This window comes from Alosa alosa, chromosome 8 (genome assembly GCF_017589495.1).
Source record: "Alosa alosa isolate M-15738 ecotype Scorff River chromosome 8, AALO_Geno_1.1, whole genome shotgun sequence".
Taxonomy (NCBI): domain Eukaryota; kingdom Metazoa; phylum Chordata; class Actinopteri; order Clupeiformes; family Clupeidae; genus Alosa; species Alosa alosa.
Genome location: NC_063196.1, coordinates 5,020,081 through 5,038,668, shown reverse-complemented (window position 1 = coordinate 5,038,668; position 18,588 = coordinate 5,020,081). Strand labels below are relative to the sequence as shown.

The 18,588-nt window shown below is 44.1% G+C and overlaps 1 protein-coding gene across 2 annotated transcripts in view; it reads right to left on the bottom strand.

Moving 5' to 3' along the window:
* The window catches only part of ppp4r4 (protein phosphatase 4, regulatory subunit 4), a 41,750-nt gene that overhangs the window by 12,880 nt on the left and 10,282 nt on the right, over positions 1-18,588 (bottom strand). The window contains exons 3-12 of one of the 2 annotated variants that reach the window (XM_048250253.1): positions 12,484-12,586; positions 12,194-12,341; positions 11,730-11,803; positions 11,374-11,480; positions 10,964-11,071; positions 7,456-7,577; positions 6,878-7,021; positions 6,231-6,394; positions 3,665-3,784; positions 3,086-3,163 (exon numbers count right to left, since the gene is read on the bottom strand). In XM_048250253.1, coding sequence (XP_048106210.1) covers positions 3,086-3,163; positions 3,665-3,784; positions 6,231-6,394; positions 6,878-7,021; positions 7,456-7,577; positions 10,964-11,071; positions 11,374-11,480; positions 11,730-11,803; positions 12,194-12,341; positions 12,484-12,586 — 1,168 coding nt within the window. The remainder of the gene's footprint in view (positions 1-3,085; positions 3,164-3,664; positions 3,785-6,230; positions 6,395-6,877; positions 7,022-7,455; positions 7,578-10,963; positions 11,072-11,373; positions 11,481-11,729; positions 11,804-12,193; positions 12,342-12,483; positions 12,587-18,588) is intronic. The other variant, XM_048250254.1, reaches the window with a different exon arrangement.

Genomic DNA, 18,588 nt, shown 5'->3' with positions numbered 1-18,588 from the left:
ACACACACACACACACACACACACACACACACACACACACACACACATACACCCAACTGATTGCAATGCCACCTCCTTTACGAGATGACACTCTGACCTATGATTACATGCATGATTTTATTAATGCACACAAACACACACACACACAACCGATTGCAATGCCACAACCTTGCGAAGATTACAATGTATCTTAAGGTGTACTGTAATCCTACACCAGGGAGAAAGGTTCATACATTACACAAAAATATTACTGGACATTTTCTACCCTACACACTGAACACATTTGTCTGAATAGGGCATCTCCTCCAGTGTCTACATGCCACTTTGGTCAACGACTAGTTTAATGACAGACTCTGAAATTGTCTGTTTTAGACACACACACACAACCTAATATTCCTCTCTGATGATGATGATGATGATAGTTGTTTTCTCTAAACACAGAGACCTCGGAGGTCAATCTGAAAGGCTTAATCGATGGTTTGCATTCTTTGTGGAAAAGCACAGAGGTGGATCTGTCACACACACACACACACACACGCACGCACACACACACACACACACACACTTAATAGACAAGGTTGGCCTCTATCTAACACAGGGCAGGGGTGTCAAACATACGGCCCGCGGGCCGGATGTGGCCCGTTAGATGGTTTAATCCGGCCCCAATTTTGTAGAGAATAGATTTATGAGGATGTCAAAAAAAACAGTAAATCTCTAACCCATTCCAGTGAGGAGTTGTGAATTTTCAGCTATCGGTGACACCTCTCATTTCCCATGTCTCACAGCTATGCGTGCGACCGGACATAAAGCTGATTTGGATCAATACAAAGACAGGATAACAGAATTGCTGCAGGAGTTCGAGCGAAGATTTCAGGTTTTCAGTGAACTTGAGAACGAATTTGCCTTTTTTCGCTCGCCATTTACAGTCAAGGCTTCTGATATGCCCACTAACATCCAACTTGAGATAATTGACTTGCAATGTGATTCCGATACAAGCAGAATTTGCGTCGGTGGCCTTAGACACGTTTTATCAATATCTCTTGCCAGGGTACTCCAAATTAAAGGTGCTCTAAGTGATGCCACGGTTTTTTAGGCTAAAACATTTAATGTCACTCACTGCAAACATCACCAACCTAACCAACCACTATAGCTGTCTGTGTCCTGAAAAAAACGCAATCTCTGTGGACAGCCCAGGCTCCAAAAACGGCAACAAAAACAACCTGGGCAAACCTAGCCAAACAAACAAAGCTACAACCAAGGTTATCAAACGTAGGCATACACTTGAATGACTCTGTAAAAAATATGTGTAATAATCTAATATAGATCCCTTGTGAGCAGTGATTATGTAGGCTACAAATGTAGGCTGAAGGATAAAGCATAGCCTACTGAAAAAACAAATCTAAAGATTTGGAGTTGACAAAGGTTATTTTGCAACTAGAAAATGTAATTTCGAGGAAATTACCAGTGCATGAAAATATAAACATACTGTATATTAACATAAAATGCCAAACAAACTTTTATTTGGAAACAGTTGGCAGGAGTCATAGTTGATAACAACTGACAGTTGAAATGGCTGAACATTTAAATAGTTGAGTAGTTTAAATAGTTAAATTATTTAATAGTGAATTATTGTAGTGAGGACATTTATTTTGAAACAGTTGTGGGCAGAGGAAATAGTAGTCTTAAGAGAGCCAGATTGTATGCTTAAAGCCTGAGACAGAGTATATAGTTTAAAAGTTGAATGTAGATAGTGTAATGGATGTTGATAGACAGAAAGTTGAATGGATGTTGATAGGCAGATTGTTTAATGGATGTTGATGGATAGTTTAATGGGTGGATGAGTGAATGGTTTGAAGACAATGGTTTGAAGAGAATGGAGAGACACAGAGAGTTGGCCTAGTTAGGCAGAAAGCAGTTGATACAGGTGCAATCAGTTTAACTGGCCCTTTGATGGGTCCTAGTTGAGCAGCTGGAAGTTGATACAGGTGCAAATCAAGTTAATTAGTCCATTGTGATGTCATAGTGCTAATGTAAAGTCTATGGGGAAAAATAAGCTTGTTTTTTGTTAATATCTCAAAAAGTATAAAGTTTACAAAAGTGAAAAATACATTCCTCAAGTGTCCTTTTCAAGACCTACGTTACAATTTTCATGCACTGTAATTATTTTACTGGACCGGCCCACTTGAGATCAGATGGGCTGTATGTGGCCCCTGAACCAAAATGAGTTTGACACCCCTGATCTAACAAATAGCAATCTCTTTAGCCCCTCAGTGAGGCCTTTGGAAAAGGGCTAGGAGTGCAGGGAGATGGGAGTCATCTCAGGCAAGAGCCCGAGCCAACACATCCCTCACCCTCCTCATGTGTCATCAGTGTCACCACGGACACTAAATAGCTGCCGGGGCCAGCAGACAGACACACACACAGACACACACACACACACACACAAAATAATACACTCATACTCAGAGGCAACACAATCTCAACACAAAACTCAAGGAATAAACACCCATAGTGCCACACAAACAATCACATATACAGTACAATCACACAGAGAAACACACACAGAAACAAGCACACATAGACACACTAGCATGTATGCTAGTAGTACACACATTTACACACTTGGAAGTACACAAAACACACTGCATGTTTCACCTGCATCCTTTAGGGGCAGCCGTGGCCGGAGGGTTCCAAGTCGAACCCCGACCAGCAGGCACGGCTGAAGTGCCCTTGAGCAAGGCACCTAACCCCTCACTGCTCCCCGAGCACCGCTGCTGATGTCGCAGACAGCTCACTGCGTCGGGATTAGTGTGTGCTTCACTTCACTGTGTGTTTCACTATTTCACGGATTTGGATAAATGCAGAGACCAAATTTCCCTCACGGGGTCAAAAGAGTATATATACTTATGCTTATACTTAATACCAGACATGAATGAATAGAGGCCACATATAAGAAACATATCAGTCCCTTTCAACACAAGTGTTTTTCACGCAGCTTCTCTTTGGTCCGTCTCACTAACTCACTGACAAACTTGAGTCAGCGGCATAATCATCAACCCACTTTCACCCAAGACAAAGGGCTTACCTCTAACGAATCATCCTGCAGTAACGTCACCAGCTCCTTGTGAACGTAGTGGACATTAGGACCCAGCAGTTTAACCACCTGGCAGGAGTCAGAAAGAGAAACACAGTTCTTTCAGTCTCATACAAAACTGTCTTGCTCAAAGCTAGGCAGGACTCCTTCATATCCTGTTTCAACAGAGCTGAACACAGTGAGCAGGCAAAAGGGAAACTCAGGTATATTTCAAGCTGACCCAATTTTAAGATCCAAACTTTCAGTAAGAACAAAAATGATGAGAATCGCTTCAAGACTTTGGGAGGATTGGATACTTCGGTAATATATTTCTCCTCTACTTTTCTAACTAGACCTAGGAACATTGAGCTAGGACCCTAGTTATCATGGTTACCAAACAATTAAGATGAGAACTACAATTTAGGAGGTTTCTGTACTGTGGCCCCAGGTTGGAAATATGGGGGAGCAATTTCCGGTCCCACCCCATCTCTCTGTCTCCCACTCACTTCCTGTCTCTCCACTATCCTATCAACATAAAGGCAAAAACTGGCACGAACTGGACGCTGCCACAGAAAGCTAAGATGGCCTGACCTCATGGAACCCCTCTGCCGCAGTCCGCCGCACTGAGATCTCGGGATCGTGACACAGGCTGGAGAAGGTCCGGTACAGCTCAGACAGAAAGTGGTTTGGGTCTGCAAACAGCATCATGGCCTGGGAAGAGAAAGAGAGAGAGAGCACAAAGGAGAGGTGTTGGAGACGCAGACGTAGAATGATAAAATGAGTAATGCAGTGAGGTAAATGTGTTTGGAAATCAGATACTGAAACTTTCTCAAGTTTTTAAGAGTTAATTACGCTTTGAACTGTGCTTTTCTGTACTTGGCTTGTATGAAGAAGGAGAGTGGCTGAGTGCAGGAAGCCTCCTTGACATTAAGTGCTGAAAAATGTCAAATAAAAAGGCATGTCTCCCCTTGCTGACAAACCTTTTTCCTTCAGCACTTATTTGACTTCCTGCAACATTTTATAGACTCCTATGTTTGGTCAGTAACTGGTCCTAGAACTCTGAATGAACCATGGCTTGGCTTGTGGTTGCCATAGTGACTGGATGTTACTGTGGGGCAATCACAAGATAGGCTATTAATTGGTCTCTACATTAAAAGTCATTGCTTACCCCTGCAACAGAAGTAGCACCTAACATGGTCAACATCGTATAGGGCCCTATATTTCTTCAAGTTGCATTCCATAATCTTTTGAGTGGATCGGTTTCCGCTAACTTATTTCATGCTTTATGGTACTGACTATCCCTATTGCTGAGGTATTTTAACATATCAATCAAATCACTGGACTGTAATTCTTGCTCTTCTGAATTGACACCAAAATAAGCTATGCATGCAGACTTGAATGGTAATAATTAACAATAATAAAACTAAGATTTAAATACACTGTTCCATCGTAAGATGTGTTGAACCTAAAGCTGGTGGAATTGGTGGTCAACAGGTCTGTCATTCCTCAGATGCACAGTCACTCTTTAAAGTGGTAAATTCATTGTACTGGCATGGGCGAGAGAGACTCATTAGCAGGAGCTGTATGCCGCCTTCGTCTCAAAGTGTTCCCTCCATCCATTAGCATGTGCTGAGAGCCCTGCTCTATTTATAACAATGACAAACACACACACACACACACACACACACACACACACACACACACACACACACACACACATACACCTTCTGTTTCTCTACCTCCCTTACACACATACACACACACACACAGACACAAAGATACAGGAGCTCTAGAGAGGAGATACAGTAGATGCAGGTCTTACTCTCTTGTTCATGTTGCCAGATAAAACTAGCTAACTCCTTCACAGGCAAACACAGTTAATGCTCTGCTTCTTAAAGCAGGAGCAGAACTTCCTCTAAACTTACTTCAAATCAACCATTCATTCAGGAAAGCAATTGTCAGTCCAGGAGTTCAGAGGTGTAGTGTGTTGGGTGGCTGCACTGAAGCATGGCGTTTGTAAACGTTCACGCTAGCTATCATTAGCAAGTATTTGCAAGTCAAGTGTTTATTTTTTGCCATTTGCTCAAGTACAGTGTACAGGCGCATTGGAATGCTTGTGCGGATCACTCAGTCAATAAAAGAAACATTCATTATTATTAAAAAAACTCATTATTCATTCACTTATTAAAAAATCCACTAATAAATAACAATAAGATGAATAAATACAAAAGAGCAGAAGTGCAAAGTGTGCCCATCAGGTGGCCTTAAACACCATGTTCTATTCTCTACATCTGACTTATGCACAGACCTACTCTAACTGTTCTGTAACTGACCCTAGGCAGATGGGTCAGGCCCTTGAGTCGTGGATCTGCTCTGAATGTTTTGGTGATCTATAGACCCTTTCAAGAGCATCATAGTTGGCCCCGCAGCATCACAGCATCATAGTTGGCCTCGCAAGGCTTCCGTTTTAACATTCCATATGTTATCTTAATGCAGAGGAAGTAGATTGGGAACCAAATAGAACGTAATGAAATTAAATTAATTAAGTATTTGCAAGCACTCCCCATGTGTTGCTCCAACATACAGTACAGCTCTCTGCTGGCTGACTCTTGCACTACTGATGCTCACACTGTCCTGTGAATGTTTGTTCAGCAGCACTTCACCACAGACAATCAAGATTGAGTTGGACAGACTCTCCTTCTCTGTGCTTCCTCTTTGTCACAGAACCTGCAACGCTCCATCACAGTTTGCATCCATTCAGTCTTGTTTTCTGACAGCTGATGGTCATTTATAGAAGCATGAGCAGAATTGCTGGTATGATTCAAGCAAACTTCTCACATTTCAAGTGTGATATTTGCAATGAAAACAAATTCCGGCGTGACTCACAATCATGTGAACATAAGGTGAAAATAAATGTCTCAGTATGATTCAGTCTTATACTTATATTCCTGGTACAGTGTATAGTCCCCATAATACTTCACTTAAGGTCAATTCACCTGAAGAAAATATAGGAATGTATCATATCTGAGTATATGTCCTCATAGTAGTGATAGAAGTAGATAGATAGATAGATAGATAGATAGATAGATAGATAGATAGATCGATAGAGTGGTTGACAACTTGATTATTGATTGACAGACGTCTTAGTTTCACTCACTGGAAAGTTGTAGGCGCAGTTTCGACGCACCATGGCGTACTTATTCTCCAGCTCTAGCTGGTACGCCTGGCTCTCACAGTGGCCGTTCTCATGCTGCAGCCCGAGGAAGCAGAGCTTCTTATAGAACTCCAGGAACCATAGGTGCTGCTCCTCAGTGAAACAAGCTGAGGACAGAGAAATGTTGAAACAGAGTTACTCATTGACAGATATTTCACAGTAGAAAGTACATGAGGATTACAATTTACTAATGGAGCCACACTCAAGTCGTTTGGGAACTATCTATAAACTGTCTATGAGCTTGAACCCATGTTTAAATAGGTAGCAATGGAGCAATATTGAAAATGTTTTACTCTATCATACACATTACCAAAGCATTCAGTCTGGGAGATGACTTTGGCCATTATATATAGACCCTTTCAACTGCAAAAACAAACAGGTGCATTCCAGGCAACACTGAGCTAATGGTAACTTGAGGACAATGAAAAGTTTTAGAGTCGACATTTGTAGAACATTAGGCTTAAGTCTGATTCATTTTCATTTCCTTTCATTTCAAGTATCTGCGTTGGTTTTGAACGTTTCAAACGGAAACTCTCTAGGAACAGAAAGGGTCTATAGCAGAAGGGAGCAGAACTGCCCTTGCCTCTCACCTGAGAGCCCATGGCACAGCTTCCCATACTGGAAGGAGAGTGAGGCCAGGACGGCTTCGTCGGCCTTGAAGCACTTCTCGCAAAAGGTCTTGACCAGCGGGAAGATGACGCGTGTCCGGTCATCTACAGGCGAGGGGGAGAGGGCTGTGAGAGACGAGCGACCAGACAACACAGAGAAAATCACCAGGCTTTCAGACACTCACAACACAGTCACTAAACATTCACAGGACACTTTAGACCCCCCCTACTGAGCTGAGGTCGGACCAGCCCCGAAACAAGAAAGCTAAAGCCAGACAATGCTAGCTGCTAGCAGAGTATAAGGATCAAAGGCTTTTCAGAGGTGAACTGAACATTAAACCTGCTGGCTGCTGCTGCTGCAGTGCTCTGTGAGACGGCTTATAAATAGTAATGTTCACAGGCAGAATGGTGATTAACATGGAGGGGGAAATGGAGATAGAGATACGGACAGTCAACAGTTCTCGCTCATTCTCTGACCTCTTGTGTTATTCATGCGGGTTACAACTGAAGTGCATCCCCTGCCATTCTGTTTTATGCTAAGACAAAAAAAGGCCACTCACCACTGTCAAACATCTCCAGGAGGTTGATAATGGTGTCGAAGGCGGCCAGACGAACCGTGCTGCCCTCGTCCCGAGCAAGCTCCACCAGTTCAGGTAGAACCACGGCTTTCGTGTGATCCAGCCTGTGGGAGAAGATGGAGGTTAGGAATCACAGCCTGAGCCATGCCCACACACTTCTCCATGCGGTAATGCCTATGTTTGGCTCCATTCTCTGAGAGCCAAAGTGATTGTTTAATTAGACTTCCCACAGACTAATTACCCTAAACAAACACTTGAGGGTCCTGCAAATTCTCAATGCAGTGTTCACATATTGATATCAAACCATGACCAGATTCAATTTTCCATGGAGATTCTTGAGTGCTTTACCATGGACTGTATAATGCTTTTTTAGACGTCCACCCTACTCCCATTTACTTTGATTCCTTTTGCATCTTCCTTACTTGTTACTTGTGTTTTATTTTGTACTTGTGTTTTATTTTGTATGTTTCGTGTTTTGTTTTATATGCTTATTTATTTGCGTTTGAGACTACGAAAAGCCCATCTACATTTCTTTCCTCATTTGGGATTCGTAATAATGCCAGTAGAGATGATAGCTTGCGCCAAGGTCAGAAGACCTGCAAAAATGTTTCTCATGAAAAGACATTCAGAAGGACCAACTGATGCATCCCATATATATGTAAATAAAGAACGGGACAAGCCATCCATACTTCTGTGTAACTGTGGATGATTTCTCAACTGCACTCACATCATCACACCATGGTTTATTTTACTGAGAAACATTTTCTTTTTCACACGTCTCTCTGATCTCGCTTTCGGATCTGTGCTCATGTCGAGGAAAGACTTGACGCACAACTGTCACACTCTGGGCATGTTTTTCCCACCCATATGGACAAATATGCTGTCATTGACATGGCTTTGCTGACTCTCTCAAACAACTCATAATACCCTCCAATTCATCATATCCATACGCCGTTGATGGAAGATCTTTCGTTCCTTATCAATCTGCACAGAGAGCACAAACACTCAATGAAGCATACCTACACATTACAGTATGTCTCTCTTGCACACATAGGCTTTTGTTAAATAACTGCGTGGTCTTGAAGCACATTAGTCAAGTCAGTCGGCTCTCCTGAGATCACTATGGTTCACTCAGCGGGAGGTTTGTTCCATCTGTAGTGGACAAGTTAAATATGCCAGTCGCAGTGGCAACTTTGCCGACCAGAGCCCAGGCATGGAGGCTGTTATTATTTGTCACACACACACACACACATCCCAAGCACGAGAAGTGAAATGTGAAGTGATTCAAGATTGAAGCCTTGAATAATTCAGCAAGGACAATGGCACGGCATGGGCCTCCTGTTTCTCAGAGTACAACATAGGGTTGGGCGATGTCGCCTAAATTGGCATTTGACGATGTGTACAATAAAACATTGTGATGGACGATGATATGGGGTTAATTAGTGTAGTAAACACTAATTAATTAGCCTATAGCCTATGTCTGTACAGAAATACATTTATAATGTTCTACATAAAAAAATAAAAAATATATTATATAGGCTATACGGCCTGATGAAAGTGGACAGCTAAGAGAGACATACTGACCAGGCTACCGAAGTTGTGTGGAAGATCTGCTCCAAGAAAATTGTTGTGAAAGACGGATAGACAATCAATCTGAACACTTGCATGTGCAACTGCACACTTGCGTGTGCAACCTGAGCTACTTAAGACTACTATCGTCGTCACTCATTTAAAATCTTAGTACTATGCAGCATTCCACATTATCAGGCTACCGTCTATGCTGATTATGAGGGCGGCGGGAAGTGAAAGTAAAGGGCTGCGATCGCGCAGTCCAGGCTATATATAGGAGGGCAAAGTAAAAACACTTTTACAAATAACGAATTCCGATTACCACTCAGCTGCTGCCTGGGACTTTTGCTAAATGCATGAAATACAAGCCATACAGTGAAAGACGAATAGGCTACCTTCTGATCCTATAATTAACGAAAGAAATGGTTTATTTTAACACAGAGGAGAAGGACGCATTTGGCGCTCGCTGTAGCCTTGCAAAAATATTTGAGCGCTAGAATGTCCTAGTCATAGCCTAACAATAATAAATCTATATTTTCTGCTAAAACATTAGGCTACCTATTACGTCCAATGTAGGCTATAGGCCTGCGAGACATGTAGGCTACAAAAAGATAATTAGGCTACACATTCACGTCACAGTCAGGAATTATTTAAATAAGAGGGTAGACTAATAAGTCTTTTATTTTACAAGATGGTAGACTAATACGTGATAACTGTTTGGTTGACAGCATTTAAAGTAGGCTAAATTTCATTTTCAGGGAAAGGTTTTTTTATGTTTTAGCCTGTTACAGCAGGAATTAGTGACTGGCATGTGGGGGAGTGGCATCACGATGGTTGCTTTCCATCGTAATGCCTGTCAACCATCGGCACAACCCTAGTATAACAGCGTAAGCAAATATTTTTTCAGTATAACAGTGTAAGCAGAGATTTTTTCCATTTAGGACGCCACAAGGCTTAACTATTGCTGAGGTGACCGTCCATTGGACCTGACCATGAAAGATGTAACTGTGGCCTTTTCACGACTTTGTTTGTCAGGCCTGGATCTCCCCCGCTGGGGAATTGTGCAGTCTGACAAATATCTCTTTCTCTTAGCTCGGACACATTGGCCTCAGGGGGAATCGCAGACCATCAAGCTGAAGGGCTTCTCTGTTTTTTTTTCCCCCCGTTGGTGAGCGAGCGAGGCAGAGGCCGTTTTGACTGGAGTTTCAGAAGCCTGTCTGATGGAGTCTGCCAAGCCTCCCATCTCCTCCCCTCACCATTACCTGAGGAGAATGTATTAGCATGCGCCGCGCACAGTGTGGTGCCATCACTCCTATTGGCATTTCTGTCAGGTGAAGGTGGGAGAATAGAGTAATCAGAAAGCACACTGTGTGTGGGTGGGAGTGGGGTATAGACAGAGAGAGAGAGAGAGAGAGAGAGAGAGAGAGAGAGAGAGAGTCTGTGTGTTTATAGGAGTGTCTGTGTGTGTGTTGGTGTGTGTGTGTGTGTGTGTGTGTGTGTGAGAGAGAGAGAGAGAGAGAGAGAGAGAGAGAGAGAGAGTACATATGTGGTAATGTCTCTGTCCTATGCTAGTGGTGATTCATGAGGTGTGTGCATGTTTGCGGGTTGATGTAGACTGCTGTGCTAGTCACTCACACCTGGGGCATAACTCACTAAAGAGCATCTGCTGAGAGGTACACAAATCTCTCTATAGCATTCTGGTTAAAAGACTAACAGGTAGCACTTCCCTGGGGATGAAATATAATTAAGACTTGCTGGCCACAGTGCACTGATCCTATTTAATAAACAACACCTTCAAAACAGCAACTATACCTGTCTTCTTGGTCTGCCTAACTTTGTTTGGCAGTTCACTCACAGAAGTATTTTGTGTATTTTGGGTCTTTTCTTTTGCATCTTTTCCTGATCTTTTTTTAAAGTTTACCCAATTCCCCTGGCGATGTCCTCCAGCTGCCGGCACATGCAGGAGCGCACCTCATACTCCACATCCTGGCACAGCGACCGGACCAGGGGCAGCAGGTCCTTCTTCACTCTGCAAACACACAACATTATCTTACAAACTCAAACACAAGAGGAAGCACATTGCATTACACTTGGGAGTTGTGCTTTAGATGACTACACAGTATGTGTGCGCTCATATGGGCGGACGTACCTTCTGTAATGTTTATTTCTATGTGTTAATAAGCTGTGGCATATGTATTGCATGCCTTCAGGCAGGCTTTGTAAAAAAGCTTAATAAATTCTTTCATCTGAACGGCTTAATTTCAGTGCAATCTATCTAATTTATTGTTGGTTCAGATGTGTGATGTTGAGGGATTGCTCCAGAGAACTCACACGGAGGAGTCAAACTTTCCCGCTACCTTCCCCAGAATCCGACAGCTGGCAAGGCGGGCCTGAACAGATTGTGACAGCTGAGCTTTCGACACCAATGGACTCAGGATCTGTCCAATCAAACGGCAGACAGTGAAATGAAGTTGTGCATTCAGCCAGCAGTGAAACGTTATCCATTTTCAAAGAAACGAAAAATTCTGTAATACAGAATGTTTAATTTCATTTTTACTCTGAGATTCTGATTTTTAAAAAAGGAATTTCTGTAATATATTTTGTCTTTAAAATAATTTTTTGTTAATATTTTCAAAAACGTTGTTGCCTTGTTCTGGCACAATTCAAAAAAGCAGAGATGCCATCACCTCTTGCCTAATGGTCTCCTTTGGTAAAGCGTCGATAGATGCGAGCAAAGTCTCCAACCAAGCATTGCTGACCACTGCAGATGGAAATGAGAAGGCAGAATAATGTCATGTGCCCTTGTAATGCACTATGCTAATAATGCCTGGACAATACAACACAGTGCCAGACAACCACTTCGTGTGGCACTGAGCTGGAACAGCAACAGTAGAAGGTTCTGAGTTCCAATGGCTGAACACGTGCCATGTCTGTTACAAAAGGAGAGACAGAACAAGTGGAGACAGTGTCTTAACTCAGGAGCTCCCTGAAAAGAAAATAAATTACTCGAGACCAGTGTGGAGAAAGGTGCTGGACAGTTACCAGAGCCAACCTGGAGCCTCTAGGGTCTTACAAGGTTGCCAACCTACAAAGGACACAAGGCTTTTAGAAAACCAGGACTGATGCATGAGAGAGATTGACCTGAGCTCACCTGTCTCCCGATGGTCCAAGTTGAGGAGGACTATCTGCAAGATTGAGTGGGTGTGAGTCTGAATGAGGACGATGTCATCCTGGAGGATAGTCAGGAAGGAACTCGCCGCAGCTAGCTGCATCTCCACCCCAGCAACATGGAGCACTTCCTGTTGGGGTTATAGGAAATGGGTAGAGAATGACCTCAATGGTTTTCCACGTAGAGTCGATTCGGTCATTTCCATAAGAGGCATGAGAGAGAGAGAGAGAAGAATAGGGCCGACACGGTAGGAGGGCGTTTTTTTGGCTCACCCTGACTTTTGGCACCACCCTCCGGAAGGTTTCTGCTGGGTTCTGCCGCACCAGCGTTGGCAGGTTCACGATCACACTCGCCCGCTGGACGTCCTGGCCCGAGCTGAGGATGAGAGCCGGACGAACCAACAAAGAGAGGGGGGAAACAGCACCATCATGCATGATGATGAAAAAAAAATTAATTAGAACAAATCAAATCAATAGCATTAAGAAACCTTGTTTTAAAGCAACAGAGAATGGAGCAGAGTTGTTGTCTGTCTTGGCTAAGAATTGACTATTTTGTTCCTAATAAATAGCTGCAGATATGTTGGGTACTTTATGAAATAATCTGCTGGCATCAAGCGGGGACCTCATCCTATTCTGAAAGAACATCCCCTCATTGAGAGTAAAAGTGAGAGCACATTATTCTGTTGCTAGTGGCACAGCCAGTTCTTCTCCTGGAGCGTATGCTCTCAGGGCACTTAAAATGGAGAGAGAGGACAGCAGATTGCAAGCTAAGTGAATTACTTTTTTCCCTTTGCATGCATGGCCTGAAGTAGAGACTGAATCTGACCATCGGGCGTTGCTGAGAGACAGGCTACATTTCTGCCTCAGGTGCAATATTCCGATTCTCTTTCTCCAGTTTCTTGTCTGTATCTCATCACTACCATGCAAAAATCACTTGTCCCAGCGGCAGCTTGTCCATAACACTTTACTTGCAGTCTATGATAAACCATGTAAATGGGTAAGAATGAATGCCAAGTAAGGCGTATGTTTACAGTATTAGCCAACTAAATGCCTGGATCATTACTCTATATTAGTCAGGCAAAGTTAATCGACTTAATGCTAAATGTTAATTCATCACTAAGGTAAAAGCACATCAGTGGAAAGAACACTGCAGCAGTTCTGTGTCAGCATTTAAAAAGCAGATACTTTGGCAGGACTTATTTTACAGACCATTGGAGGCCCAGGGCATTTATTTGAATTGACATGGGTCAGTTTCATGAAGAGGATACAGTGGTTGTCACAAAGAGCATTTTTCTTATCAGGTTATCGTGCCATCATCTTATCATCTTACCACAGGGTACTTTGAGGTAACCTGACACGGCACAAAAAATACTGCAAGTAGAGCTTCAGATATTCAGCTTCAAAAACAACTGAACCTGATATGAGCTGCGGTAATATTTTTACTTTCACTACTTCTTTCCTGCCTTTCACCTCAGGGAAACGTCCTGTTGTTCCAGAAGTGGCTCTGTGTCTATCAGTTTTCTTCCGCAGTGTCACTCTAAATAATGAACTCTAAACAGGTATTCATTACTTTTTCAGGGATGGGTCGTCCTTGCGTGGCCTTTGTCGGAAGACAGTTATTTAATAACCAGGAGGCTTCAGTGCTTGCCAAGCGAGTTCTGAAAGATGGTAATGCGGTCATGGCAGTTGCTCCTGCTGAATATGGACAATAATGCCAGACACACCTTCGCCACGGCTCTGTTGACGAAACGCTTCAGTGAGAGGGCCCTGTGTGCGCTAGGCAGCTGCCACCTGCACGGGCGAGGCTGACTTAATCAATTAAAGACCAGGTGCTGATTGACGCCATAACGAAACCGGACTCCTGAGGGGGGTGACGCTTTGATCCGCCTCTGAATGCTCGATGGGATCCGCGTTTCCTGGAGGGATGCCGGAAAGTAAAAAGACTCACTTCACAAGCGAATTGGTAATTAGTTCTGTCTGACAAATGACGGATCCACGAGGCAACTTGGGTTACATGCCAAGTCTCCAGGTGCTTTTGAACTACCTATCTTTCCTTTCTCATCCCTTCCATTTTGCTTCCTTTATAGTGCTGCCACTCTACACTCCCAAAACAGGAAACAAAGCCTTTCAGACCTCTCGGCCTATTTCGAGCTGCTATCACAGCTGCCGTGCAAGCTAATGCTGCCGTGGGGCAGCCGTGTTAGCACTCTGGACTTGTAACCGGAGGGTTGCCAGCCCCGACCAGTGGGCCACAGCTGAAGTGCCCTTGAGCAAGGCACCTAACCCCCCACTGCTCCCCGAGCGCCGCTGTTGTAGCAGGCAGCTCACTGCGGCGGGATTAGTGTGTGCTTCACCTCACTGTGTGTTCACTGTGTGCTGTGTGCTGTGTGTGTTTCACTAATTCACGGCTTGGGTTAAATGCAGAGACCAAATTTCCCTCACGGGATCAAAAGTGTATATATACTATACTACTGTATACTATACTACCATATTTTCCGGACTATAAGTCACACTTTTTTTCATGGTTTGGCTGGTCCTGCGACTCAGGTGCAACATATATTTATATATATGTTTTTTTCCTCTTCATGATACATTTTTTGACTGGTGCGACTTATACTCCAGTGCGACTTATAGTCCGGAAAATACGGTACTACTACAGTACTACTACTACTATACTAATGCTAGTGCATGAAATCCTCCTGTCAGACTGCTTCAGCCTCCTTGAGGTGTGCCTTTAGCTCCCACGAGATATCAGACAAGGGGAGCCAGAGGAACAGTGTGGAGAGTGTGTGTGTGGGGGGGGGAAGAGAAATGAGAAGGAAGAGGGAGAGAAGGCTGAGTGTTTGGTTGGTGCTCGCACAGGGGAGTGGAACTTGGCACATGAGTTGTTGTGCCAGCAGGAGAGTTTGGTAATGGGACCTTCACCAAGCCCACACTGCAATTAGTTATCATTTGGCACGCCCTGTGAAGCTCTGATTTCCAAGAAGAAAGTACTGCTCTTGTAGCCAACTTGCTCCCCCCAAAACTTTAAAGAAATAGAGTGGTAACTCAAAGGACATGGTAGACAACCTAAGGTTGGAGTCATAAAACCCAACTGGCAATATGCCACTTATGGTTCGCTTCATGTAAACTTAGTCTATTGTTAATTGTTACCATTGCTACAATTGTTACCCAATTGATACATCAAAGGTTGTCTTGCATGCAGATTCATTGAGTGCATAGACACATGGCATTACAAGAATGAAATGACTGGGATCGGATCCTTCCAACCAGGTATAGGCACAATTGCGCTCATTTATGAAACGTGCGTACAACATAAAACAGGTGTGGGACAGGTGTAAGCAAAGCATGGCATTTATCAATTTGAACGGGAGCGGTGGCTACGTTCGAATCTCACGTCAAGTCTCAACTCATGTACGCAAGTTTTTGAGGCGGCATAGCACGGTGCAGCAGTAAATCGGCGGAGGATTGGAAAGTTGAAGAGTTGAATTCATGGAATATCTTGGACCTAAGATGTTTCCTGCACATTTTAGCCTACTTGCCTTAATGTATGTTGACATGTAAGCTTATGTTGATGTTACAGTATGATGTTACATTTTGGACGTATAATGCTAACCTGACTCTCGCCAGATGATTTTCGTTCAGCCTAGCTCCGCCTCCCCTCACATCCATCTGGGATCGCTTCCGTTGAAAGTGATTTCGGCACCAGATTTTATGGTAGAGCCAATCAGGATGCAGGGCGGGAGTTTCATAGATGTGACGTAGCGTAGAAGCGATTGTGAGACTGTTCTCAGCGTCACGGGTTGGCTTCGGTGTGAGTGGTTAAAGTAGCACGTCAAGTGGCTTATCCGATCATATGCAAGGATTTTTGATAAGGCCCAGCCCTCTGAAACACCACTCCAATGGAGCGATCCCAGATGGATGAGTGGAGCTAGGCGAAACGAAATTCATCTGGCGAGAGTCAGGTTAGTATAATGCACCTCCATGTCGTAAATTCTAGGGTCGAGGCCTTTAAAACGAGCATATATAGGGGCATGATATTTAAATGACGCTTGTTTCCAACCGCCACATTTATCAGCAAAAGTTTATTCTTATGCTGGAACTGCAGTGATACGAAAGTTTCATGAATCACATGTGAGCCCCGTCGTAAGGTGATTTCTGCGCTCAGATCTACACAGGTTTCTACACTCAGTTGATAAATGATAAATAATCTGTCCCTGTTTAACAAGCCTCTTACAAACTCCAGCATCGACCAACCATTTACAACTGAATCCAAACAGTTCCAGTGGACTGAGAGCTTTCCATATATTGCCTCATTAAAAAAATGGTTAGGCTAACTATCAGCAACAATAATATGGATGCACCACTGGCACATTAAATCTGCTTCACACAACCTCAATATGATGTCAAAACACAAATGTGGAGTCAAACAAAACAGGCTAACTTAATAACACCACGCTACACTGAAATGACAGCATCATTTGAATAGTGTGACAATAATGTCACATCATCATCATTCACCAAAATCTCTCGCACGGCCAGGGAGAGCTTTGGGCATGTAGACTGATGATGCGTGGAGGCAATGAAATTCGCGGGGCATCCAGAGTAGACTGAGTCAGCAGCGACGCTATCTAGCTGATGCATGCTGGTGCACTCCGGCTGGGGAATAGCTGAGGCTGGCTCGACTGATTGTGCCTCATTTCCACGCAGCTCCGAGATGAAACCTGATGGCTTTTGTGATTTAGCAAGTGACGCGGGGGGTTACAAAACAAGCAAAACGCCGCGCCAGCGCCAGCGGTTAGCGATGACGCCAGGCGAGGGGCCTCTCTCTCTCTCGTTCTCCCTCTCTCTCTTGCTCACTCGCTCTCTCCCTCTCTCTTGTCACTGCGCCACTTGAGATGCAAAGCCCCTGGCAGCGGCAGCCTTGGCAGGGTGAACTGGTTCTAGCTCAGCCTACCTTCCCTCCTGGCTCGCTGTCTTCGACTCCCCCTGCCAGATCCATCACGTCTGGGTCAGCATCGGCTTGACTGTGGAGCCGTCAGCTCTCTTTCCACCACACACACACACACACACACACACACACACACACACACACACACAGAGTGCACTGGCCTGTCGTTGTGAATTCACAAACCACTGCACTCTCTTTCTCCGTCTCTCCTCACTATCTCTGTCTTTTTTCACTCTCTGTCTTAGCTTATACACTCTGTCTCTCTCTCTCAAACCTTCAGACACAGAATTTGCATACCTGGGCCTTGGGTCTCTCGTTCACAACACCCCGATACAAATATGTGTGTGGTGTGCGGAGCGCTGCGTCACCAGTGTGACTCACTGTCACCGTGACGCACTCGCTGAGCTCCCGTTCTGACGTGCGCTCAGGGAGACGGCAGCACACTCTATTCTCTCACTTCTCTGTTGCCAGTACAACAGGAGGCAGTCAAAACCTTGACCGCTTCCTTTTGAGCCAGCTCCAGTCTAATTCCTAAGCCAGCACTGGGTCCTGAAGTGGAGAAGAAGAGAGAGGAGCGGAGAGAGAGGAGAGAGAAGAGATGAGAGGGAGGATAATTAGGAGAGAGAGAAAGAGAAAGAGAGAGAGAGGGGGAGGGAAGAGAGTTAGGAGAGAAGGAGGAGAGAGAGAGAGAGAGAGAGAGAGAGAGAGAGGGAGGAAGGGAGGAGAGTTATGAGAGAAGGAGGAGAGAGAGGGGGGGGGAGGAGAGTTCGGAGAGAGAAGGAGAAGAGAGAGGGGAGAGAGAAAGAGGGACTAGAGTTATGAGAGAAGGAGGAGAGAGAGAGGACAGAGAGAGAGGGGCAGGTGAGGAGAGTTAGGAGAGAGAGAGAGAGAGAGAGAGAGAAGAAGAGAGAGGGGAGAGAGGGGGGGAGGGAGGGATGAGATAAGAAAGTTTTTAATCTGCTGAGACTAGAAGAGTAGGGTCTGCGGGACACAGCACTGCAGTATGACTGAGGTTGGGTGGGCGCCACTGACCACCACCTGCCTCTGGACATCGACTAACACTTCAGATGGCCGACTGCTCTATTCTGCTTTCATATCAGTCTTCTATCGAATGTGAGGAGAGATGAACAGGCCATTTAAGCCAGTGGACGTGGTGGCTACACTGTTTCCATATCCAATCAAATATTAAAGGTATTTTAAACCACTGTGCTCTCTGATGCTGCTGACACAACTTGTACTGTGCATTATGCAAAAAGTTAGGATAAGCCTACTTTAATATTTTATTCATGTATCAGTTGGAGTCAACACACTCATCTTAGCATTTACAATTCTGAGTATTCACCAAAACAACAGCAAGACTACAGCAAACAAACTCTCAAGTTTCTATTTAGCAGATGTTCAATGATTAGATTAGAATCAGTTTCATT